This window comes from Nelumbo nucifera, chromosome 1 (assembly GCF_055504915.1).
Source record: "Nelumbo nucifera cultivar China Antique chromosome 1, China Antique-T2T, whole genome shotgun sequence".
Classification (NCBI taxonomy): Eukaryota; Viridiplantae; Streptophyta; class Magnoliopsida; order Proteales; family Nelumbonaceae; genus Nelumbo; species Nelumbo nucifera.
In genome coordinates this window covers 71500778-71523781 of record NC_142649.1, presented here as the reverse complement: position 1 = coordinate 71523781, position 23004 = coordinate 71500778, and the positions used below count along the sequence as shown (strand labels likewise).

Here is a 23004-nt window from a genome sequence, read left to right as displayed (position 1 = left end):
TTACATCCAATCCCATCCAAATGAACTACCCAAACTGCTTCAAAATTCAAATTCAGTTTTTACTTTTCAAAAAAAAAATATCATAAAAAGCAAAAAAAAATTATGAGTAATCCATTTTATAGTTACTATCTCTCTTCACATTCTACATTTAACATAAAGGGGGTGTTCTTTTTTAGGATTTTGAGAGGGAAAAGTTGGTCAATGGGATTTTGATTCCCATTGACCAAGAATCCCATGTTCTTTTTTCAGATTAATGTGGGGATTAGAGAAAGTTTATTTTCCCAGGTACCATCTCCTAGGTGGGTAAATAACTTTTCCACTTGGGGGGAAGTTTCCAACACTTGAATGAGATAAAAATGCCCTCTTGATAACGAATTTTTATGGTTAAAATGGTCATTTCCTTTTTTACTTAGGAAATAAAAGAACATGTGTAAATGCACTTACCTGGGTAAGTGTTTCCTTAGATGATTGGTTATCACACAAACTAAACATATGAATGTTGGAAAAAACATTAAAAATAGTATTTCTTCCGATAATTGGTTATCACACAAACTAAGTATATGTTTGGCACATTGTTGTTGCTCTAGAAAACTTTGACACATCAGTGTCATGTCGGAAAAAATAGTGCTCCAGGAAACACCTGTTTGTTTGGAACCATTTTTCATAAAAAACGGTGCTCCAAGCCACACATTGGAAATCGAGAAGGCATGGTTTGGAGCAACACCGAATTTGGCATTTTCTTGGATTGCAGCTCATTGCTGCCAACAAGGACATGAGGTGGTAGTGATGTGGCATCCAACGTGGTCATTATTTGAACTGATATGGTAAAACGCTTCTCCTCTACTTTTAACGAACCTTAATCTTCTTTTGCATTTTTTCAGTTGTTGGAGGTCGAGTGCAGCTAGTCACCAGAGGTCTACCTGCGCAACCAGTCATCTGAGGTCTACCCGCGCAGCCAGTCACTGAAGAATCAAACAAAGCGTCGAAGATCTAGAGTTATACCGTATGTTCGGTCACCAGGCTTTTTTTCATTCACTGGAAGTTTGTATTCTTCAAGTTCTTTTTTCAGTCACCATCTGCTCAGTCGCCGAAGATACCAGGTTTATGTTCTTCAAGCATTTCGAGTTTTCTTTTTCTATTTTTTGGTGAATTCTAATTTTCGGTCGCCGGAGATCATGTTTTGGTCGATTAGTGTGATATTTGCTCTTTCATCACTTGGAAAAGTAGAGCGGTGTTTCCTTCACCATTGGATCCATTTGAGACTCTTATATGTTTTAGGATATATAAATTCATAATTTTTGTTTGTTGAAATCGAATTACTCTCTGATTTCAGATTAACCCATTTTCTGAAACCATATAACCTGAACCAACAACATCAAAAAAAAAAAAGAAGGATAGAGGTGACTTAAGTTTGTTGTTCTTTATTTTTTCACTATAAGTAAAATAATTAAGAATATCTTTTATAACCAAGAAAGCGATTGGCATTCATCTATTAATTGTTCTCTGTCATAAGTTAAAATTCTGGCATTTTAAAACCAAGGAAGATATCAGTATATTTCCATGGTTAACATATAGTGTAAAAGAAATAAAATAAAGACATTGGTATATATATATATATATATATATATATATATATATATATATATATTCTGTTTTTTCTTGCAATTTCATTCAATTTTCTGATTTTCATACTTTGTTCTATATTTTCCATTTGTCTAGAATTTTTCAATTTTTTTTTCATGTAATTTTCAGATTTTTTGCCATTTTCCTCATGGTTTTCTGAATTTCTTTTTTTTTATAGTTTATTCAACAATTGGGACCATAGGATGAAATAGGTGTTTTTTCCTGGAAAATTGGTATCAAACAGAAAACGTTGTTGTTGCTCCAGGAAATGTCATACCTGACAGCAATGTTTCTAAGGTAAATGGTGTTGTATCTACAGTATCAATGCCAAACATATACTAAGAAAATACAGTCTTAAGAAATAATGGTATTTCCTGACACCGTTTTTTCAAACAAACAGCCACAGAACCGAACATAGACAAATCAGCTATTGCCAACAAAATAAACAAGTCTTTTTTGAAAAATATAGGACAATTCCAGAAACAGAAAACAGCAATCGAGTTCATGGCAGTGATAAAAAAAAAAAAAGAAGTAAATGATAACAACATAGTATTTTCTAAAAGTAGATAGTCTGGGTTTCTACAGTGTAAATCCCAAACCTATAAACTCGAATAAAGAAAAAGCCACCCCACGAAAGAGAACTAAAGAATGGGATTAAATGCCATTTGACGAAATTATAAAGGCCAACAGCATCACATTGTCCTGTGTTTCTTTTCTTTTTAGCTGTGTTCCTCATCTGTTCATCATTCACTTTAAGGGGCTGTTTGCTAGCAGGTTGCAGTTACAGGTCGCTATTTCCCAATTTGGTGCAGAAACTGTATTCTAGGCCAACTTGAAAAAAAACACGAAAAAAACAAAAAAAAAAAAGAGAAAGGGAGAGGGGGATTAAGAATCTCTAGCTGGTAGCCCCTTATTCTAATCAGGGAAAAAACTGAGGGTAAGTATAGATGTGGAAATAGGGTCAGGAATAAGGAATTTTGATTCCAACTATTTGATTGGACGGAATTGAAATTCATTCCTAATGACATTCAACCATTTGAGTGAATAAACCAATGGGATCCAATTCCAACTGCCAACCAAACAGACCTGGAATTAACTAAGGCAATTTTTTATTTCTGATACATATAATTAAGGTAGTGTTTGTCAATCTCTTCATCAAGAAAAAAAAAACCCAGAGAAGTACGGATTTTGCCCAATGCAGATTTCTGATTTCCACTGCAGAGCTATAAACATTCAAAAAGTCAACAATCCACATTCTATACACCAATGTCTGCCCTTGAATTGGTATCAATTCCGAGCTGACACCTACCCCGACAGTACTTTGAGCCTACAAATTCTGATTCTGGGCTGAACCATCATTCTCCCAAAGAGAATTATCTTGGAATCACCAAAAACGTTACAAGCACTTTTTTCAGTTTTTCTTTTGACCCACGCAAACACCAGTAGATCAAATCGGATTTCCCATACTTAATACCAATCTAGAGAAGTGGATCGGGCTAGTCCGAGACACCAATAGGTAGGGTACGAAAGTGGTCACATTGGTTAGAGTAGGACTAAATGGAACGAAATCCAGATGAAAACACAAATGGGTAAATGGGTTTAGATACTGGAATAATCCAACCTTATCTCAAATTTAGGTAGGATTGAGTTTTCTGTTTTTGGTCGAGGCCCAGCCTAGCTACCACCCAAAAAAACTCAGGCCCAAGAAAAGAAAAAATATGGGTCTGTTTGGTTCATAATTGGAAGTAGAATGGGAATTAGAATAGTCTATTTACATAGTCTGTTTGGTTCAGATAGAAATTGAAATGAGAATTGAAAATCAACTGAAATGGAATTTTATTTTGAGGGGGAGGGTGAAGGAATGCCATTCCACAAAGATTGAAAATGAGATTCTGATTCTGTCCAATCAAATAGTTGGAATGAGAATTGAAATGGTCCAATTTAAAACCCCTATTCTCACAAACCAAACGCGACATAGTAAAAAGATCCAAAACCCTGCTAAATTACAGGTTGGGAGTAGGTGCTAAAGATTGATCCCAACTCTTAAAGATTGATCCCAACTCTTAAATGTTGGCAGAGAAATATAGAAACAACGCTTACTTTTGCACCAAAGCTAGCTAGCTGCCATTTCTTCTTCTTGTTAAGGAGTTCGTTGCGTGGAGCAAGGAAAAATGGAGTCTGAATCTGCTGCACTTATCTTGCACTTCATTTGATGAGTATGTGACAAGTATCCAATTACACGTTTGGTTTCGCATGTACAGATATCTAGAGACGTATATGAAATATATACATGTCGCAGACTGAATGGATGAACACAGGATAAGTGCAGTAGCAGACGGGAGCCACCCAGGTACATGTATGTCACAGACCGATTGCAGTGTGAATTAATATTCTTTTGTCATAACTCATAAAAGGGCCGTATATTAGGAATCATCTAAAAGAATTCTCTTTCAGTCTCTTGTTTGTGTCTCGGTGTCTCCATTATCCCTCTATTAGGTGAAATCACTAACTACAGTCGTACAGACACATGATGCACAGGTATGATTTGTAAGAAAATAAATAACATTGACATTTGCCATTGCTCAACACAGTAGGGTTGCATTAACTTCACTTTAAAGGTAATACTGAACGGAATTTCAAATCTTTGATGAAAGAATTCTGGGATTCTGGGCTTCATGCTCGGATGGGCTTGAAATAAAGGGCCCCTCTCATAAGATATTGATGAGGGCAGATTTGGCTCTTCAGTAAAATTGTGACACCTGGCACCTCATGCAAATTAAGTGTAGCCTTTTGACAACTAGGTAACTTGCCATGGGCAGTTCGTCATAGGCAACTTGTCATAAGTAGCTTGCCACAGGCAACTCGCCATAGGCAGCTCGCCATAGGCAACTTGCCATAGGAAGCTCGCCATAAGCAGCTCGCCATAGGCAACTTGCCACAAGCAGCTCGCCATAGGCAGCTCGCCACAGGCAGCTCGCCACATGCAGCTAGCCACAGGCAGCTCGCCATAGGCAGTTCGCCACAGGCAGCTCATCCTTAGCCTGGCAACTTAGACAACTCGACATTGCATAGGCAGCTCGCCACTAAGCAGTTCATCCCCAAGTATCGCAGGAAGATCTCCTGCCTGACAACCTGACCCAGACACCGACCCGCCGGCTGACACAGGCGCCGACCTGACAACCTAGCCCAGACATCGACCCGCCGACTGACGCAGGCGCCGCCCTGACAACCTGACCCAGGCGCCGACCTGGCCGCTTGACACAAGCGCCAGCCTGACGACCTCGAGGAGTTCAGCACCGTATCCCGGTTCTGACGAGATGTGACGAGTCTTACCGTTTGGAGGCTTTTCACCCACCTAACCCGCGAGGACTCCGGTATATAAAGACCTCACCCCCCAAGGAGGAGGGAGGGAGAAAAAAGGAGGGTAGCCCCTGCTCTCTAGCTCTCTCATTTCTCTCCAAGCTCTCTGCAATCAGAATGCTAACTTAGGCATCGGAGAGTCCCCACCGGGAAAGTACCCCCAGGTCCTCTGATTCAGTTTTCGTAGGTCCCTCAGCTCCCGCCGCCTACAAAGGAGAGGAAATCACCTCACGCGAAGGGTAGTCGGGTTGCGTTGCACCAGGGAGCTCCACCATCCTCTGAGTTGCAGGCCGCCTAGGAGCAAGTCAAGTGACGAGTCCACCAGGCAGTTCGCCACCAGGGAGTTTGCCACCAGGCGGTTCGCCACCAGGCAGTTTGCCACCAGGCGGTTCGTCACCAGGCAGTTCGCCACCAGAGAGTTCGCCACCAGGCAGTTCACCACCAGAGAGTTCGCCATCAGGCAGTTCGCCACCAGGCGATTCGCCACCAGGCAGTTCGCCACCAGGCGGTTCGCCACCAGGCAGTTCACCACTAGGCAATTCGCCACCAGAGAGTTCGCCACCAGGCAGTTCACCACCAGGCAGTCCGCCCCCATGCGGAAGAAACCCGTGCGGTGGCAAACTGGCCAAGGCAGGCCAGGACAAGCCTTTATGCGCTTAGAGGCTAGGAGTTGCCCAATGGGATGGCTCCACCAAAGTCAGTAGCACTGGATCATGACCTCAAGTCCAATGGCCGGGGCACTCTCCTGGCTCAGACCGGTCCATGGGAGGCGCCGCTTACGTGTTAAAGGGGGACAACCATAATGGAAGGCGACCATGCGCCGATGAGGTGACTTGGCACCGATGTGAAGGGTCTCCTGTATGCCGATGATGATAGGCACCTGTGTGCCATGATGATAGGCAATCGCTTGGGCCGGAACACACCCGTGCGCTAGGGGCAACGGGATAGCTCAATCAGCTTAGGCAAGGGGCTGGCGAGGTGAAGGGACATGCTTGAGCTAGGCCCGCATGCCAAGCCTCCCTTGAGTATCGGTAGCGCAGTGCCGGTCCAACACTGTCCCCATGAGCAAGTGTGCGCCCATGAGGAACCCTGGTAGCCATGCTAGCCGTTAACCAGGGCCGCCCCGCAAGGGGATGAAGGTCTAGGAGTGCCAAGGTTAGGCACCCAAGGAGGTCGACCACCCCTCCTCAAAGAGTACGTTAAGCTTTTGGTGGTTTGCCTGAATATGACATCAGTTCTCCCAAAAATCTTACAGGCGAAAAGGACGGGCATGTCCCAAACGTAAGCCTGCCAAGCGTAGGCAAGGCTAAGCCTGTGCTGAACCGTCACACCTAGGCATTTCGTCACCAAGTAGCTCATCACCAAGGCACGTCACCACCGGGTCAAATAACGAGGTACTTAGCCAAAAAAATTTATACATCACAAAAAATGGTACATGACCAAAAACGGCTACATCAATTGGTGCCGTCTGTGGGAACACGCTTCAAAAAGCTAAGTTCTCATCCTACAAAAGCTAAGTTCTCATCTTACCAAAGCTAAGTCCTCACTTTTTAGAAATTGAAGCTATCACTCTATAGTTTACATTTTTTATGAACTCAAAGACTATGCAGGGAGCTAACAGACTAAGTAGCTCTACCAACCTTACTTTCAATTCAGATAATGCCTCATCAGTCCTCTCCGCAAGGTCCCCCCTACAAAGATGAGCTCTTCATAGCTTCCGCGGGAGTTGACGGCCAACAGACTACATAGGTGCCCTTACCGGTCGAGCCTTCCAAGGCTCTCGTGTGAGTTGGCGACCTAAAGTTAGTAGTGTTGACCTCGAAGGTCGAGCTCCTAGTAGCTTCTCATAGGAGTGGGTGACCGGCATTACGAAGCTGATGCAGCACAATCATAGCTCGACACCTCACAGGCAAAGCCTACAGGCCACATTACTGCTTAAGACCCGGTCGCCTCTCTGGCATGGGCAAAGTCAAAAAAGATTAGACTACGAGTCACTCCCAAAGCCTACGGGCCACTTTACTGCTTAAGACCCGGTCGCCTCTCCGGCACGGGCAAAGTGAAAAAAGAGTAGACTATGAGTCACTCCCAAAGCCTACGGGCCACATTACTGCTTAAGACCCGGTCGCCTCTCCAGCACGGGCAAAGTAAAAAAAGAGTAGACTACGAGTCACTCCTAAAGCCTACGGGCCACATTACTGCTTAAGACCTAGTCGCCTCTCTGGCATAGGCAAAAGTCAAAGAAGAGTAGACTACAGGTCACTCCCAAAGCCTACGGGCCACACTATTGCTAAATATCCAGTCGCCTCCTCAGCAGGAGCAAAATCAGCAAAAGTGAACTATAAATCGCCCCAGAGCCTAAGGGCTACACTACTGAACTAGTGGAGACCCCTTCGCCTTACTGGCAATTCGCCACATACAGGCAGCTCCCGAAGCCTAAGGAATTGGATCGGCACTTACTAGCTCGTCGACTTACGGGCCAAAAGAAATCTACTCCCTTCGTTGAGTTACTCTCAACTCAGGAGTGGGGGGCAATTGATGAGGGCAGATTTGGCCCTCTAGTGATATTGTGACACCTGGCACCTCATGCCAACTAAGTGTAGCCTCTTGACAACTAGGCAGCTCGCCATAGGCAGCTTGCCATAAGCAGCTCGCCATAGGCAGCTTGCCATAAGCAGCTCGCCATAGGCAGCTCGCCATAAGCAACTCGCCATAAGCAGCTTGCCACAGGCAGCTCGCCATAGGCAGCTGGCCATAAGCAGCTCGCCATAGGCAACTTGCCATAGGTAGCTCGCCACTAAGCAGCTCGCCACTAAGCAGCTCGCCATAGGCAGCTCGCCACAAGCAGCTCGCCACAGGCAGCTAGCCACAGGCAGCTCGCCATAGGCAGCTAGCCACAGGCAGCTCATCCTTAGCCTGGCAACTTAGACAACTCGGCATTGCATAGGCAGCTCGCCACTAAGCAGTTCGTCCCCAAGTATCGCAGGAAGATCTCCTGCCTGACAACCTGGCCCAGACACCGACCCGCCGACTGACACAGGCGCCGACCTGACAACCTGGCCCAGACACCGACCCGTCGGCTGACACAAGCGCCGACCTGACAACCTGGCCCAGACACCGACCTGCCGACTGATGCAGGCGCCGCCCTGACAACCTGGCCCAGGCGCCAACCTTGCCGCCTGACACAAGCGCCAGCCTGACAACCTCGAGGAGTTCAGCACTATATCCTGGTTCTGACGGGATGTGACGAGTGTTACCGTTTGGAGGCTTTTCACCCACCTAACCCGCGAGGACTCCAGTATATAAAGACCTCACCACCCAAAGGGGAGGGAGGGAGAAAAAAGGAGGGTAACCCCTGCTCTCTAGCTCTCTCATTTCTCTCCAAGCTCCCTGCAATCAGAATGCTAACTTAGGCATCGGAGAGTCCCCGCCGAGAAAGTACCCCCGGGTCCTTGATTCAGTTCTCGCAGGTCCCTCAGCTCCCGCCACCTACAAAGGAGAGGAAATCACCTCACGCGAAGGGTAGTCGGGTTGCGCTGCACCAGGGAGCTTCACCATCCTCTGAGTTGCAGGCCGCCTAGGAGCAAGTCAAGTGACGAGTCCACCAGGCAGTTCGCCACCAGGGAGTTCGCCACCAGGCAGTTCGCCACCAGGCGGTTCACCACCAGGCAGTTCGCCACCAGGCAGTTCGCCACCAGAGAGTTCGCCACCAGGCGGTTTGCCACCAGAGAGTTCGCCACCAGGCAGTTCGCCACCAGGCAGTTCGTCACCAGGCAGTTTGCCACCAGGCAGTTCGCCACCAGGTAGTCCGCCCCCAGGCAGTTCATCACCAAGTAGCTCATCACCAAGGCACGTCACCACCGGGTCAAATAACGAGGTACTTAGCCAAAAAAATTTATACATCACAAAAAATATTAAGATTATTTTGATAAAAAAAAAAACAAAGACTTGCAGGATATTATTATACACTTTTCAGATATGCACACACTGCAAACATATACAATCCAAACAAATTGGGCTGGGCTGTAGAACCTAAACAAAATAGAAGTTCAAAAGATGAGCAACAAATTAAACCCAACAGCCTGGCCAATCCTGCCAAGCCCTCCTAGGCCCATCTAATAGGCCTTGTGTCACCACTCACCACGGTTCAGACTTCAGACTTCATAGCATGTAATCTCTCTTGCTAGGACCACAACTGCACAACTGGCCAGTGAAGGATTAAATATTTGCCATCGGATCGAATGTCAAGTGTCAACGTCTGTTACATGGTCCCCATCGATCTAATTCCTTAGCTGTTTCAACGTTAAAAATATAATTTCAAGCTTGTGCATACAAAACATGTAATCATCAATTGGTATTTGGAAATTATATTGGTGAGCTAGCACTAGTGTCTTATAGCTGACAAAACTAATTATTCGATAAATTTTTTTCTTTATTTTTAATGTGCCACTGGTCCATTTAGATCAAATGGTAATGCATAATTCATATAAATCTAATTAATAATAACCAACTTATAATTTTCTATTCTTATTTAAAACATCTAGATCTTCTTGAAAGGAGTTTCTCAACTTCTGCCTTTCTCATATTCACAAAAGAATATAATAATCAATTAATCACATGTTAATATATATAAAAGAAGGCAAAATGTAAAGCCTAACCTCGGCCTTGTAATTCTTATTGATTGATTCATTGGAGACTGATTCTAGTTTCCACCCTTTACGTAATTGTAAATCTAGAAGACTGAGATTGCAAGACCAAACCTTAAGCTTCAACCATTACTTCATCAATATTGAATTGATGGTTTTTCAGAAATACTTGAAGCCAAACCTACAGATTTGGTTAACTACATTTTTCAGTTGGGTTTTTCATTTTGGATCATTTTTTTTTTGGTTTTGTTCTTTTATGAGCACCCCTGATACCCACATTCGCTACCACTATTGCAAAGACGATCAAATAAAGCAAACCAGTTAAAAAGCACGCAACACAAAAAAAAAAAATGAACATTTAATGTTGTGTTTGGTCTATTTGTAATGTTTTAAGTTTATCAATGCAAATTTTAAAAGAATATAAATTTTTGGGTAAATTTCTTAAATTTCCCCTACTGTTTGCAAAATTAACTAACTGTACTCTTATTGTTTATATATTATCTTAAAATATCCTTACTGTTTTTAAAAATTGACTAGATCTACTCCTATTATTAGCATCTGTTAATACTTGGTCACAATTTGTGCACATGTGACCCCAGGTGACCTATAAATTTTTTTTAAAACCCAATACTATCCTCGTCCCCCCTCTCTCTCTCTCCATTCTCAGACCTTCCCTCCGCCTCTGTCTCTCTCTGGTCTCTCTTTCTCTCCATTCTCATCTCAGACCTCCCCCTTCGCCTCTGGTCTCTCTCTTCCTCCTTTCTTCTTCTTCTTCAACTGTAATAACAGCCATGGCTCTTTCAATTCCAACAATATTTTCTCGACAACCGAGTCGATTAACTCGATTGAATCGAAACATGAAAGCAACTATCAAACAGCGAGAGAAATAATCTTGGACACAGTAGATGCGATAGAAATAAAGGCAGCAACTAACAAACAGCAAGGGGAACTGTGGAATCGAAACATGAATGCAGTATTTTAAGCAAAATCGAGCAGTTAGCTTACTGGGTTCAGACCGGCCAGGCATGGGATACTACAACAGGGGAGACTTCTAGACGTTCAATTTGTATTTCATTTCAGGAGATGCACCACCTTGCAACTGGGAAACTAATAATATGGGATACTTTTGTTGTTCGAATTAGAGAAGATTATGGATTTAAATGATGGTTACTGCTGTAGGTTATGTTCAGCCCCAAAAGAAAAAAAAGAAAAAAAACGGAGAACAAGGGAATCGTCACTAGTTGTGCCAAAATGACAGAGAAGAGGAGGAAGGTTCGGATGTTGCAGTGGCAGTAACGAAATGGGCAAAACTCTGATGGCAGTTGGTGGAGGTTCGACGCTGCAACTAGATGCAGTAGATAGAATGAACGGGAAGGGGTCGGGAACGACACTGAGAGATATAAAGAGAGAAGAGAAGTAGTGAGATAATAGAGATATTGTAAGATATTTAGAAAAATATATGGACTTTTAGGAAGTTGCTAATTTTGTCTTGCTAATTTTTATTCTTGCTATTTTTATTCTTGATGTATTTGTATATATATGGGCAGTTTGCTCCATTGAAAGGCAGAGAATTACCATTCTTTTGGACGACGATTCTTGCAATTATTCTTTATGGTATCAGAGCCATACTTACACTATGGCTGATTCGAAATCTCCTTACTATCTTGGTTCGTAGGACAACCCCGGCTTGGTCGTGACACTTACGTCTTGAAAGGCGATAACTATGATGAATGGGCTAAAGTCATGAAGAATGCGTTCCGGGCAAAGAAGAAATTGACTTTTCTTGAAGGTAATGTGATGAAACCTGGTGATGGTTCCAGCGAATTAGAAGATTGGTATAGTGTGAATTCCATGTTGGTAGCATGGATATTCAATACCATAGAACCTGGACTCCGGTCTACGATCTCCTATATGGAGACAGCAAAGAACTTTGGGAGGATCTTCGGGAACGGTTTGCCATTGGGAATGATTTGCGATTTCACCAATTAAAGAGTGACTTGGCCAATTGCAAACAAGAAGGCATGACCGTATCTACATATTATGGGAAGATGAAGACCATGTGGGAGGAGTTGGTTGGGTATGTGAAGAACCCACAATGCACGTGTAGTGGATGCAAGCGTGGAGCGGCGACCGAGCTAGCATTGGAGCGGGAAAATGAGAAAATTCATCAATTTCTCATAGGCCTTGACAGTGCAGTTTATGGCACTGTTAGGTCAAATATTTTAAGTACAGATCCTTTACCTTCATTGAATCGAATATATGCAATAATTGTGCAAGAGGAACGACACAAAACAGTGGCTCGAGCACGTGAAGAACGAGGAGAGGTTATGGGATTTGCTGTCCAAACTGGAAATAGAACCAAAGCTATGAACAAGGATGAGAAGATGTGCTCTCACTGTGGAAAGACTGGACATGAGGTGCTTGAATGTTTTCAGTTTATAGGCTACCCAGATTGGTGGTTTGCAGGCAAAGGAGGTCGCTCTGGTGGTCGTGGGGGACGAGGAGGTCGAGGCATGGGAACTAGAAGGGGTTGAGGAGGGTCTGGTACAGCGATTGCCAATGCTGTCCAGGCACAAGGAAGTTGCGGCGTCAATACCACTACTGCGGATGTCCGGACCAGTGATAAAGCTGGTTTTCCCGGACTTAATGATGAACAGTGGGCAACGCTAATGGCAATGATCAATTCACACAAGGAATCCACTTCAGAGAAATTAATGGGTAAGAAAATGTGGTTGATAGATTCGGGATGCTCTCACAATATGACCGGGAATTTGGAGCTATTGAAGAATATGCATGAAATCCCTCATTGTGCCGTTGGACTTCCTGATGGAAAGAATATGATGGCGTTGCAAGAAGGAGAAGTGCAGCTTGGGAAATGATTGATCTTAAAAGATGTTTTATGTGTTCCCAACTTGAGTTGCAATTTGATATCTGTGTCTCAATTTATTGATGAATTAAAATGTATAGTCACGTTTTCTGACAAATTATGTGTAATGAGGACCCCACTTCGAGGACAGTGATTGGTGTGGGTGAAAAGCGTCATGGGGTCTATCTTTGGCGCTGTGTGGCAAGGACTGGTGCATGAAGGCTGGCGAAGATGGACTCATATGAACTGTGGCACAGGTGAATGGGACACCCCTCAAAAAGAATTGTTAGTCTACTTTATACTATTAAAAATAAAATTGCTAGTCAAGAAACACACAGTGAGTTATGTGATATTTGTTTAAGAGCTAAACAAACACGTGATGTGTTTCCTTTGAGCCATAATAAAGCTTATGCACCTTTTGCCTTGATTCATTGTGATGTTTGGGGACCATACCGTACTCCTGCTTCATGTGGTGGTATATACTTTTTGACCATTGTTGATGATTATTCACGGGCAGTGTGGATTTATTTGATGGCAGAAAAGAGTGAAGTTAGTGCTAACATTGTGAAATTTTGTGCCATGGTAATGACCCAATTTGACAGTAAGGTTCGGGTAATAAGGAGTGATAATGGGTCGGAATTTGTAGCCTTGAGTAATTATTGTGATATTCATGGCATTATTCACCAAACATCATCTGTTGGGACACCTCGGCAAAATGGTAGGGTGGAACGCAAGCATTGCCATATTCTGAATGTTGCGCGCGCTTTACGTTTTCAGGCAAATTTACCAGTGAGTTTTTGGGGTGAATGTGTGTTGACTGCAGGATATCTGATTAACCGTACTCCAAGTCTTTTACTTGATGGAAAGAGTCCTTGTGAATTGTTGTTTGGGAATGAACCAACTTACAAACATATTCGTGTTTTTATGTGTTTATGTCATGCTCATTATCAAATGCGTGACAAAGACAAGTTTGGTTCTCGAAGTCGAAGGTGCATATTTGTTGGGTATCCTTTCGGCAAGAAATGATGGAGACTCTATGACTTAGATACAAATGAGTTCTTTGTATCTCGTGATGTTGTATTCTCTGAATAGTGCAGATACTTCGAATGATGATGTGCAATGCTTTGATGATAATGAGCTGGATAGTGCAGATACTTTGAATGATGAACCAACTCCTGAAGAAGACTTGACTCCGGAAGCAAGGGGGAGTGGTGAGGTTCTTAATGAACAGAGAGAGGGCGACGTGAACTTGGAAAGTAACAGTGAAGGTGAAAACCTTGGCCGAGGATGTAGGGAAAGGCGTTCTCCTGAGAAGCTGAAGGACTATGTATGCCACATAGCGCAGCGCATCAACGCCCCCCTCGCTGATCATGCCACTCCTTAGGTGTGTCTTATCCTATTACACGTTATGTGACTTGTACTAATTTTTCTTTGAGACATAGATAGTTCTTGGCAGCTATAACTGCAGGGAAAGATCCCACATATTTTTCAGAAGCAATTCGTGAGCCACATTGGAGACAAGCAATGAAGGAGGAAATTGAAGCTCTTGAGCGTAATGACACCTGGACTCTTGAACCGTTGCCCCCTGAGAAGCAAGCGATCGGGTGTAAATAGGTGTACAAGACCAAGTATAACTCAGATGGAACGATTGAAAGACACAAGGCTAGATTGGTGATTTTAGGGAACAATCAGAAGGCTGGGATAGATTATAATGAGACATTCGCTCCAGCGGCAAAGATGGTGACTGTTCGGTTGTTTTTGGCTGTAGCGGCAGCACGAAAGTGGGAGCTTCATCAGATGGATGTGCATAATTTTTTTTGCATGGTGACTTGGCAGAAGAGGTGTACATGCGATTGTCGCCCGGTTTCTCATCTACACATTCAGGAAAGGTATGTCGCTTGCACAAATCTTTATACGGATTACGACAGGCACCCAGAAACTGGTTTGCCAAATTGGGCATGGCCTTGAAGATGTATGGATTTACTCAATCACACTCAGATTATTCTTTATTCACTTACCATTAGGACGGATCTACACTATGTGTTTTGGTGTATGTAGACGATCTTGTTGTGGGAGGAAACAATGGAGAGATGATACATTAATTGAAGCAGTATCTGAGTCGGTGCTTTCACATGAAGGACCTTGGGAGGAGCTAAACCGGAGATGAGGGCATCTATCTCTGTCAACGAAAGTATCATCTCTCTGTCAACGAAAGTATGCACTAGATATTATTTCAGAATCAGGATTGCTAGGAGCTAAACCGGCTCATCTGCCCATGGAACAAAATCATCGACTCGCACTGGCCAACGGGAAGTTAGTTGATGACCCCGAAAAATATCGACGTCTAGTCGGGAGATTAATCTATCTTACTATAACACGGCCAGAGCTTTGCTATTCTGTGCATATATTGGCTCAAGTTATGCAACAACCACGACAATAACATTGGGATGCAGCTCTACGGGTGGTTTGACACCTCAAAGGGAATCCGGGCCAGGGTATCATTTTGAGCACCAACAGTGATCTCAGACTGTATGCTTATTGTGACTCTGACTGGGCTAGTTGTCCTTTGACACGACGCTCTTTGATTGCGTACTTTGTGATGCTTGGACGGTCTCCTATTTCCTGAAAAACCAAAAAGCAACATACCGTCTCACGTTCATCTGCAGAAGTAGAGTACAGGTCCCTGACTGCCGCGACGTGTGAACTGAAGTGGTTGAAGAGTGTTTTACGTGACCTTTGGGTGGAACATCCCAGACCTATGAAATTGCATTGTGATAGTCAAGCCGTTATTTATATTGCAGCTAATCCGGTGTTTCATGAGCACACCAAATATATGGAGGTTGATTGTCACTTTGTTCGTGATGCCTTGCAAGACCGGACTATTGAGACTGCTCATGTACGAACTTATAATCAGTTGGCAAACATTTTGACAAAGGCACTTGGCCGACGACAGTTTGACTTTCTTCTTCGCAAGTTAGGCATACATGACCTACATGCTCCAACTTGAGGGGGAGTAATAGAGATATTGTAAGATACTTAAAAAGATATTGTGCATATGGACTTTTAGGAAGTTGCTAATTTTTAGTCTTGCTAATTTTTATTCTTGCGATTTTTGTTCTTGGAGAGAATTACCATTCTTTTGGACTACTATTCTTGCAATTATTCTTTAAGAGAAAGAGAAGGAAAAATGTGGGAGGTCACCGCCGCTGCCAGGACTTGCAGTGGCGGGAGTGATTCTAAGATTAAAAACTAGGGGGCAGGAAAGACATTTTGGTGGCTAACGGAGAAGAAAAATCAGAGAAAATCTAAAAAAAAATAAAAAAAAAAGAAATGAACGAAAAAGGATAGAGGAGATCGATCTCCCTTGCCACAGTTTGCTTGCCGTTGTGCCACCTTCTAAGGGATGATGAACGGTAAGAAATCGGGAATTATAATGGAGAGAGAGAGAGAAAGGAAGATGGGACAAAATGGAGCCGGAGAAGATATGAGGGAGAGAAGGTCGCCGCCGCCTCTGGTTTAGGTTGGTTAAGGTTTGAGAGGTAGGAGAAAATGAACAATGTCTCTCCTTGCATTCAAAACTTTCCGCTATTAGCGCCAACAGGCCCAGGATAGGATAGTGTGATTGATGTTGCGGCTGTGCTATGCTCTTTAATTTTGTTTTGGGTTTTGATTGAATTTATCAGGAAGAAGAAGGCTGATAATACTGATCGGCCAGATATTATGCCTGAACTAATCAATTCAATGCTTTGGTGATAAGAAGTAGCTCTGCTGCTATTGCGGAGATGTTACGGGTCTAGCTCCAACTGTTCTCTCTCCCCAAGCACAGATGTGTCAAAGCCCCTATGAGAAGGTGATAGAGCAACTACCTACAGATCTCGAACTTCCACTCAGTGTATTACCGCCGTTGTTGTAATAAGTGTATAAGTTGCAGCAGCGGCAGTGATTTTGAAAGATCCAAACACAGAGGGGTGAAGGTGAGGAGGAAGAAAAATATCGCCCCTGCTAGTTATAGTGGTGGCGGCGATTTTGGCACCAAACCCCTGTGAGAGAGAGAGGAAGAAAGTTTGTCTGGTAGGCTTTGTTCGGGGACGAGTTGTGTGTTTCGCAGCCGGAACTCTTTGGTTGAATTTTTTATTTTGAAATTTAAGGAATAGTGGAGGGTTCATTTGTTTCTGTTAGCACTTAACAGTAAAATAAGGATACTGTAAACAGTAAGAATATAATTAGTCAATTTAGCAAATAGTAGGAATTTAAGAGATTTCTACCACAAAGTTATCAATACAACATTTGGTTTCATTGATGTAAACATCAAATTTGGTGTTTATACTATACCAAACCCAATCTAATACCTATATTTTTTTAGTACAATTAATTATTGATATGATTAACTTAAACATCGTTACTTTTTAGCTAATTGACTAACTTTATCCTTATTATTTATATATCCTCTCAAAAGCACCCTGCTGTTTCTAATAACTGACTAATTACTCGTTACTTAGGATTCCGTCATAATCCACTCATATGCCAAACCACGTGACTATTATATTTTGAAAAATGGCAATAATACCCTTCCTTTCACCACCAGTTGGAGGTGGGGGGGTGTTTGTATTTGTCATATGAAAATGGGTTCAGTCCTACGGACCATCGGAAGCAGATCTACTGGTTCAAGGCTTATTCCATCTAAAGAGCAAACCTTCACGAATATTCAACAATGGAAGCTGATCAGTTTGAACCATCATCTGCCGCAAGGTGTCAGGTGTATAAAAGATTTTTTTTTTCTTCTGTTTTTTCTCTCTACCTCCGTCCTTGCAAAAGAGGAGATTGCCGACCTCAATTGATGAAGAACAAGGTAATCATGGTTGAGCTTTGATCTCTTGAGCATCTCGAGCTGAAATAGTTGGCTCTTCGAACTGAGAGGTGGTTTGCGTCGATGGCAATGTCAGCCGGGAATTTTTGGTGAATCTTGGACGTAATCGACAAGTTACATCCAGAGATAATTTTGTTCGGTACAACTTTGTTCGGGAATTTCTAGTGAACAACATTATTTGGTGGAGGAGGTGGTGCCTTCTCCAATCGGTTCTCCCCACTCAAACGTAATCGACAATTTGCATCGGAAAAATGGTGGAAAGGAGGTGGTGCCGTCTCCACTCTTCTAATACTTCCTGATTTCTCTCAGAGCCACCGCCTCAGGTCTGAACCTTGGGTCTTCTTCACTCCACCAATCGCCCTGATTTCTCTCAGAGCCACCGCCTCGGGTCTGAAACTTGGGTCTTCTTCACTCAACCAGTCGCTAGAGCTGACTTCCTGGCTGCTTTAGTTGCTAATTGCTTTTAGGTTTTGGGAACCCATCCTTGTCCAGTACCGATTGAACAAAACCCAAAGTTAATCCTTCAGGCGGAATCCCTCTCCAAAGAGATTCATCTTCTTCTCATCCCTCACCCCTAAAACCCCTGCAATTCTCCGCTAAGAATAACTCTAGCAACGCATGTAGCTCCATCGGCCTCCACCTCGCTCAGTCCCTATATAATGATACCCTTATAGGACCATCTGCATCACAGAGTCCATAATTCCTTCACAACTTTCTTTCTCTGTTTCTGTAGGAAATGGCAAGAACCAAGCAAATTGCAAGGAAGGAACATTTTCTCTCCGTCTTTGGTTTAATCTTCTTCTTGATCAGAGATGAAGGGGCTTCCAAGTTGTTCATGATTAACCCAACAATCGGCAAATCATTCATCGTTTCGAGAAGGGGCCCTACCATTCCATCTGATTTATTGTTCTTTCGTATTATTTTGAAAATTTGAAGAATGGTAAAGAGAAAATTCAATATTTCATTTTTTCGAATTAATCAATTAGCTAAATAATAGAGATAATTTAAAAAATTTATCCTTAAAAATAAAAGTGACGTAGTACCAAACACAACCTAATTAAGCCCATGGGCTCGACTCTCTCTCAGTTGATCCGCATCTCGCCTCTACTCTTAATTATAACTTTGAGTTACGCTCCTTCAAGGAAGCGGGGGAATTAGGTCGGTCGATCAAATTGAACTTGTCCGAGAAGTGGATGGATTTCAACTGAGTAAGAATGTGATAAGCGGGGTTGAGTAGGGTATATGCCTATATGGTGGGCTAAGCCCAATATCAAAGCCAAGCCACATGGCCCACATTGATATCCAAAAAAAAAAAAAGATTCTACCTCTTAATCGATATTGTGATCTAATGGAACTGATATTTAGGATTATTTGCGCCGAATTAATAATTTCAATATTAGAATATTCGTGACTGAATGGCGTTATTGCATTCTTCTAAGAATATGAGACCAGACAGAGACGTGCTGGTAGTTGACTCAATGAGTTATGAGAGAGAGAGAGAGAGAGAGCAGATGAAAGCGTACCGCCGTCCATCTGATCAAAGCTACAAATTAAAGGCTTCATATCACGATCATGGCATGGAGACCATATCGTCGGTAGGCGGTACGTAGCCGCTCATTATTCATGAGTTGTGTTAGTTCTTGCCTGGTCGGCTCCTCCGTACGTGTGTAAGTAGTGTAAAAACAACTAACAACAATCTGTCGCAACGTAGAGTTTGAATTGGGATCGGGCCCGGCCGGAGACCGGAGTGATAATTGAATTCTGCGGCTTTCTAGATATTCCTCTGGTCGAGTCCAATTTTGTGGCCAATTGCAATCAACAACTAGTCATCTAAATCTGGGCTTTACTGGATAGGCAGGCGCAGGCCCAGATTTAGAGGAACAAACATCCATGCTTTTTCTTTCTCGCTTCGTGCATTTAAAATTTCGTGTACATGATCTCGTAGCGGATCCCAACTCCCAAGTCTCTGTTATCATAGTTTTTTCTTTGGTTTTCTTTTTTCTTAACTAGAAACAATTAATAGTTAATTATAATACTAACTGTGCAAATCTTCTGTGTAGGATTAGATGGATAATTGTATGTTGTGACCATTCCACTACCTAAAACTAAAAGTTGGTAATTAAATTACGAGGAAATTGAGGAAAAAAACAGAGCATCTGTAAAAGGTCATCACCCAATAGAACATGGACATGTCAGCAAAAATAAAAGCCAGATCATTCAGTGTTAAATATGGGACTGTTTGACAAGTCTTTCTATGTGGATCTTTCAACCACCCAGTAGACAAGAAAGCGCACCTATTGGGCTGTTAAAAACAATCGAGAAGAAGGCTATTTTTAGTGTAGAAAGACCAAAAAGCTTCATTTAAAAGTTCTCAATTTTTGGTCTTTCTGTGCACTCCTTCGAGTATTTTGCCCTATACGATACAAAACATAAAAAAGACAGATGAGGGCAGATTTTGCCCTCTAATGATATTATGACACATGGCACCTCCGAACAAATAGGTGATACTCGGAATCACTTTGGCAACAACTTGCCTTAGCCAAATTAATGGTGTCCCACCTGGCAGCCTGACGCAGGCGCGACCTGGTAGCCTAGCATAGGCACGACCTGGCGGCCTGGCGGTCTAGCACGGGAGCGACCTGGCACAGGCACGAGCTGGCAACCTGGCCCAGGCACCGACCTGCCAACTTGCAAGACGTGCTCGCTGACTAATTCGGCATGCATATCCTAACACTCCCACGATCTTTGGAAGTTGGCCCACGTGCCGAACGATCTGGAGGGTGGTCAGCATGCATGGCGGTTATCTCTAGGAATCTCGAACCACTTAGACGACCTCGTAGAAATCTTGGATATGGTGCGTGAAGCCCATGCCAAACAATGCCTATATAAAGGCACCAACCCCAGAAGCAAGGGGGGCAAACAAGTAAGAAAATTCTATCTCTCATACTTTGTGATTTTTAGCTTGCAGTCTACTACGAGAGTACTGACTTAAGCATCGGAGCGACCTCGCCGGGTTAACCACCCCAGGTCCTCTGACATTTGGTTCCTTGCAAATCTCTAAAGAGCAACGAAGCTCATCAATTCAGCTCGCCACCAGGCAGCTTAGCACCTGGTCAGCCTGGCGCCTCACAAGCAGCTCGCCACCTGGTCAACCTAGCACCTCACAGGCAGCTCGGCACCTAGGAAGCTTGGCACCTCACAGGTAGTTAGACAGCCAAAGTTCTCCACTTTGGCCTGAATCATCGGCCACTTGGAAGCAGACCAAATGATGAGGTACTTAGCCTAAAAAGTTGGCCATCAACCAAAAATCGATTCATCAAAGACCATTTTTGATCTTTTGATCTTTTGGCAAACCAAAAGATCGAATAAAAAATACATGCCAAACACCACCTGTGTTTTATTGGCTGTCGCAAGAAAATGCTACTGATGTTTGACGGCATACTTGGTCATGTATGTCCTGCAGTTGCAGCCTTGCTGGCCGATTGGGACCGGCCAGAACTCTCGCCGAGATATGTAAAACAGAAGTAGAAATGAAAAAACAAAATGAAACCAGAGAGAGAGAGAGAGAGTTGAATATAAGAGATATATATATATATATTTTTTTTATGTATAAAATCTTTACAGGGTAATATCCAATTTCTCTACCTGTATGTACAATGAGCTGCAGAAATTACAAAAGCCTTCCAACACCTAATGTCAATTGTATAACACTAAGGAAACTGAGAGATGTGAGTTTATTATCATTTCCTCCGGTTATCGTCGTCAATCATCTCCTTTGAATTTTGGAATGCAACTCAATTTTGCTCAGTCACGGACTCCGGAATACTTTGTAGGGCAGGTCTCCAACTCCGATGCTGTGTCGTTGTTTGATAGTGATCGCTAACTTTCTGTAACAGACCTAAGATTTGCTCTACCGACAGCCCCCGTACATCCACTCTCCCAAGCAATTCTTCCAATTGTTTCTTGCTGATCTTGATCTTTACCTCCGTGGAAGTATTAACGTTGCCTATCTTTTCTCCCAATAGACTCTCCTTCTCCGTGTCCGACGTCCTCCTCGATTTGTCAGATAAGACTCCATATGGAGAATCATTTACAAACATTCCGTCGGACGCCGGAGAGCCCCAATCCTCGCCGGCCCACGTCATCGACGATTCATGCCTCATACAGTTTCCCATCTTTGTCTCCTCCTTCTAAGTCTTGATCTGATTGTTTCTGTGCAGCTGGTTTTTGTATATGAAGAGCAAGATTTGAGAATTGTAGAAGGTGGCCTTATTTATAGATGTAGATAATATATAGACGATAGCTAGCTTCTTCTTGGAAATTATTGGTGGGTGGGAGACTGAGACAAGACTCTAGAGAGAGATGTACAGACCACAAGAAGTGACGGCGTCAACAATAAGACCAAACACCCGCTAATCCGGTGCCACGTCAGATGAGAAATAGCCATCCTATCTTACCTGGCATGTGCCATTTGATGCTGTTGACCTCATCATCCGCTCAGCTGAAGCCGGTGCTATCGGTGGACTCTTCGCCCCTCGGCTTCGGCTTCAATCTCATACGCATTATCCAATGTAGTGTTTTTAACCCGCCGTTGATCCGATCAGTTAAACCGTTTTAACTGTCACTCGGTTAAGAATTTACGTCCGACTTGAATAAAATCCGGAGAAGGTTAAAAAATCATTGACTTGGTCAAAATCCATTTGACCTGGACGATTGTATTGTTGATCTATTCGACCTAGTGACCGGGTCGAAGGTTGCATATTAACTGTGCATGCAAAATTTAGGAGGCTATAATTTTGCACTCTGATGCCTAATTAAGGTGATTATTTTTGATAAATTTTTAATATCTGTGTCCTAATGCATTATTTTTTTCCCAAATATTTTTACAAATAAAAAATTTAAAACTGAATTAAAATACATAATTTAAATATAAAATATTTCATATATTTCATGTGAAACATAATTATACATTATTTGATGATAAAATACATGTTTATGCATACCTACACACACAGACGAATCAATGACCTGTGACCTGGAGGCAAAAATGGTTCAGCCTCCAGGTTGGTTTTTAAAACACTAATCCAATGTTGTCCACCCTCAACGAATCTTAAGGTCTGTGTGGGAATAGGGTTTGGAATTTCAAATGTTTCATTGGGTGGAATCTAAATACCATTCTTATTTCTAGTGAAATGATATTTCCCATATAAGAGAATGGCCATTCCCTCCCCCTCTCCTGAGAATAAAAATCTGATTCCAATTATAAACTGAACCAAATAGACCATTCTAATTCCAATTTTAAAAGATTCCAATTTTGGCTATAAACCAAACGAACCCTTACATGTTGGCCATCCACATCATCGTTAGAATTATAAGATCATAAGATCTCCACGAATGCATATAATTCATCATACCCTATAATCAATATGCCAGAAACCCTATCTCCATCATCACCGTTCATTTTTTAGTTATTTCAGAATGAGAGTTCAAGATAGTACATCTATTAGGTAGATCAACGATACGGAAGGTCCCAGTTTCTGTATGGAACTATGGATCCAGCATATATTCATCAAGAGCATGGCAACCTTCCTTACATCCTGCGCCCGAAGTACTACAGAGATCCCATTCTGCTAAAAACGGTAAAG

The 23004-nt window shown here is 42.8% G+C and overlaps 2 protein-coding genes across 2 annotated transcripts; one reads left to right on the top strand and one right to left on the bottom strand.

The window, feature by feature from the left end:
- The first annotated feature begins 12723 nt into the window (after positions 1-12723).
- Positions 12724-15499, top strand: LOC109115859 (uncharacterized). The gene is made up of 7 exons (XM_088895658.1): positions 12724-12749; positions 12855-13481; positions 13585-13819; positions 13939-14044; positions 14174-14243; positions 14329-14381; positions 15294-15499. The coding sequence occupies exons 1-7, from the start codon at positions 12724-12726 to the stop codon at positions 15497-15499; spliced, it is 1323 nt and encodes a 440-aa protein (XP_088751784.1).
- A 5429-nt stretch (positions 15500-20928) lies between these two features.
- On the bottom strand, positions 20929-21622 carry LOC104612811 (uncharacterized). The gene has a single exon (XM_010280397.2). The coding sequence runs from the start codon at positions 21532-21534 to the stop codon at positions 21154-21156; it is 381 nt and encodes a 126-aa protein (XP_010278699.1). The 5' UTR covers positions 21535-21622; the 3' UTR covers positions 20929-21153.
- Between the last annotated feature and the right edge of the window lie 1382 nt (positions 21623-23004).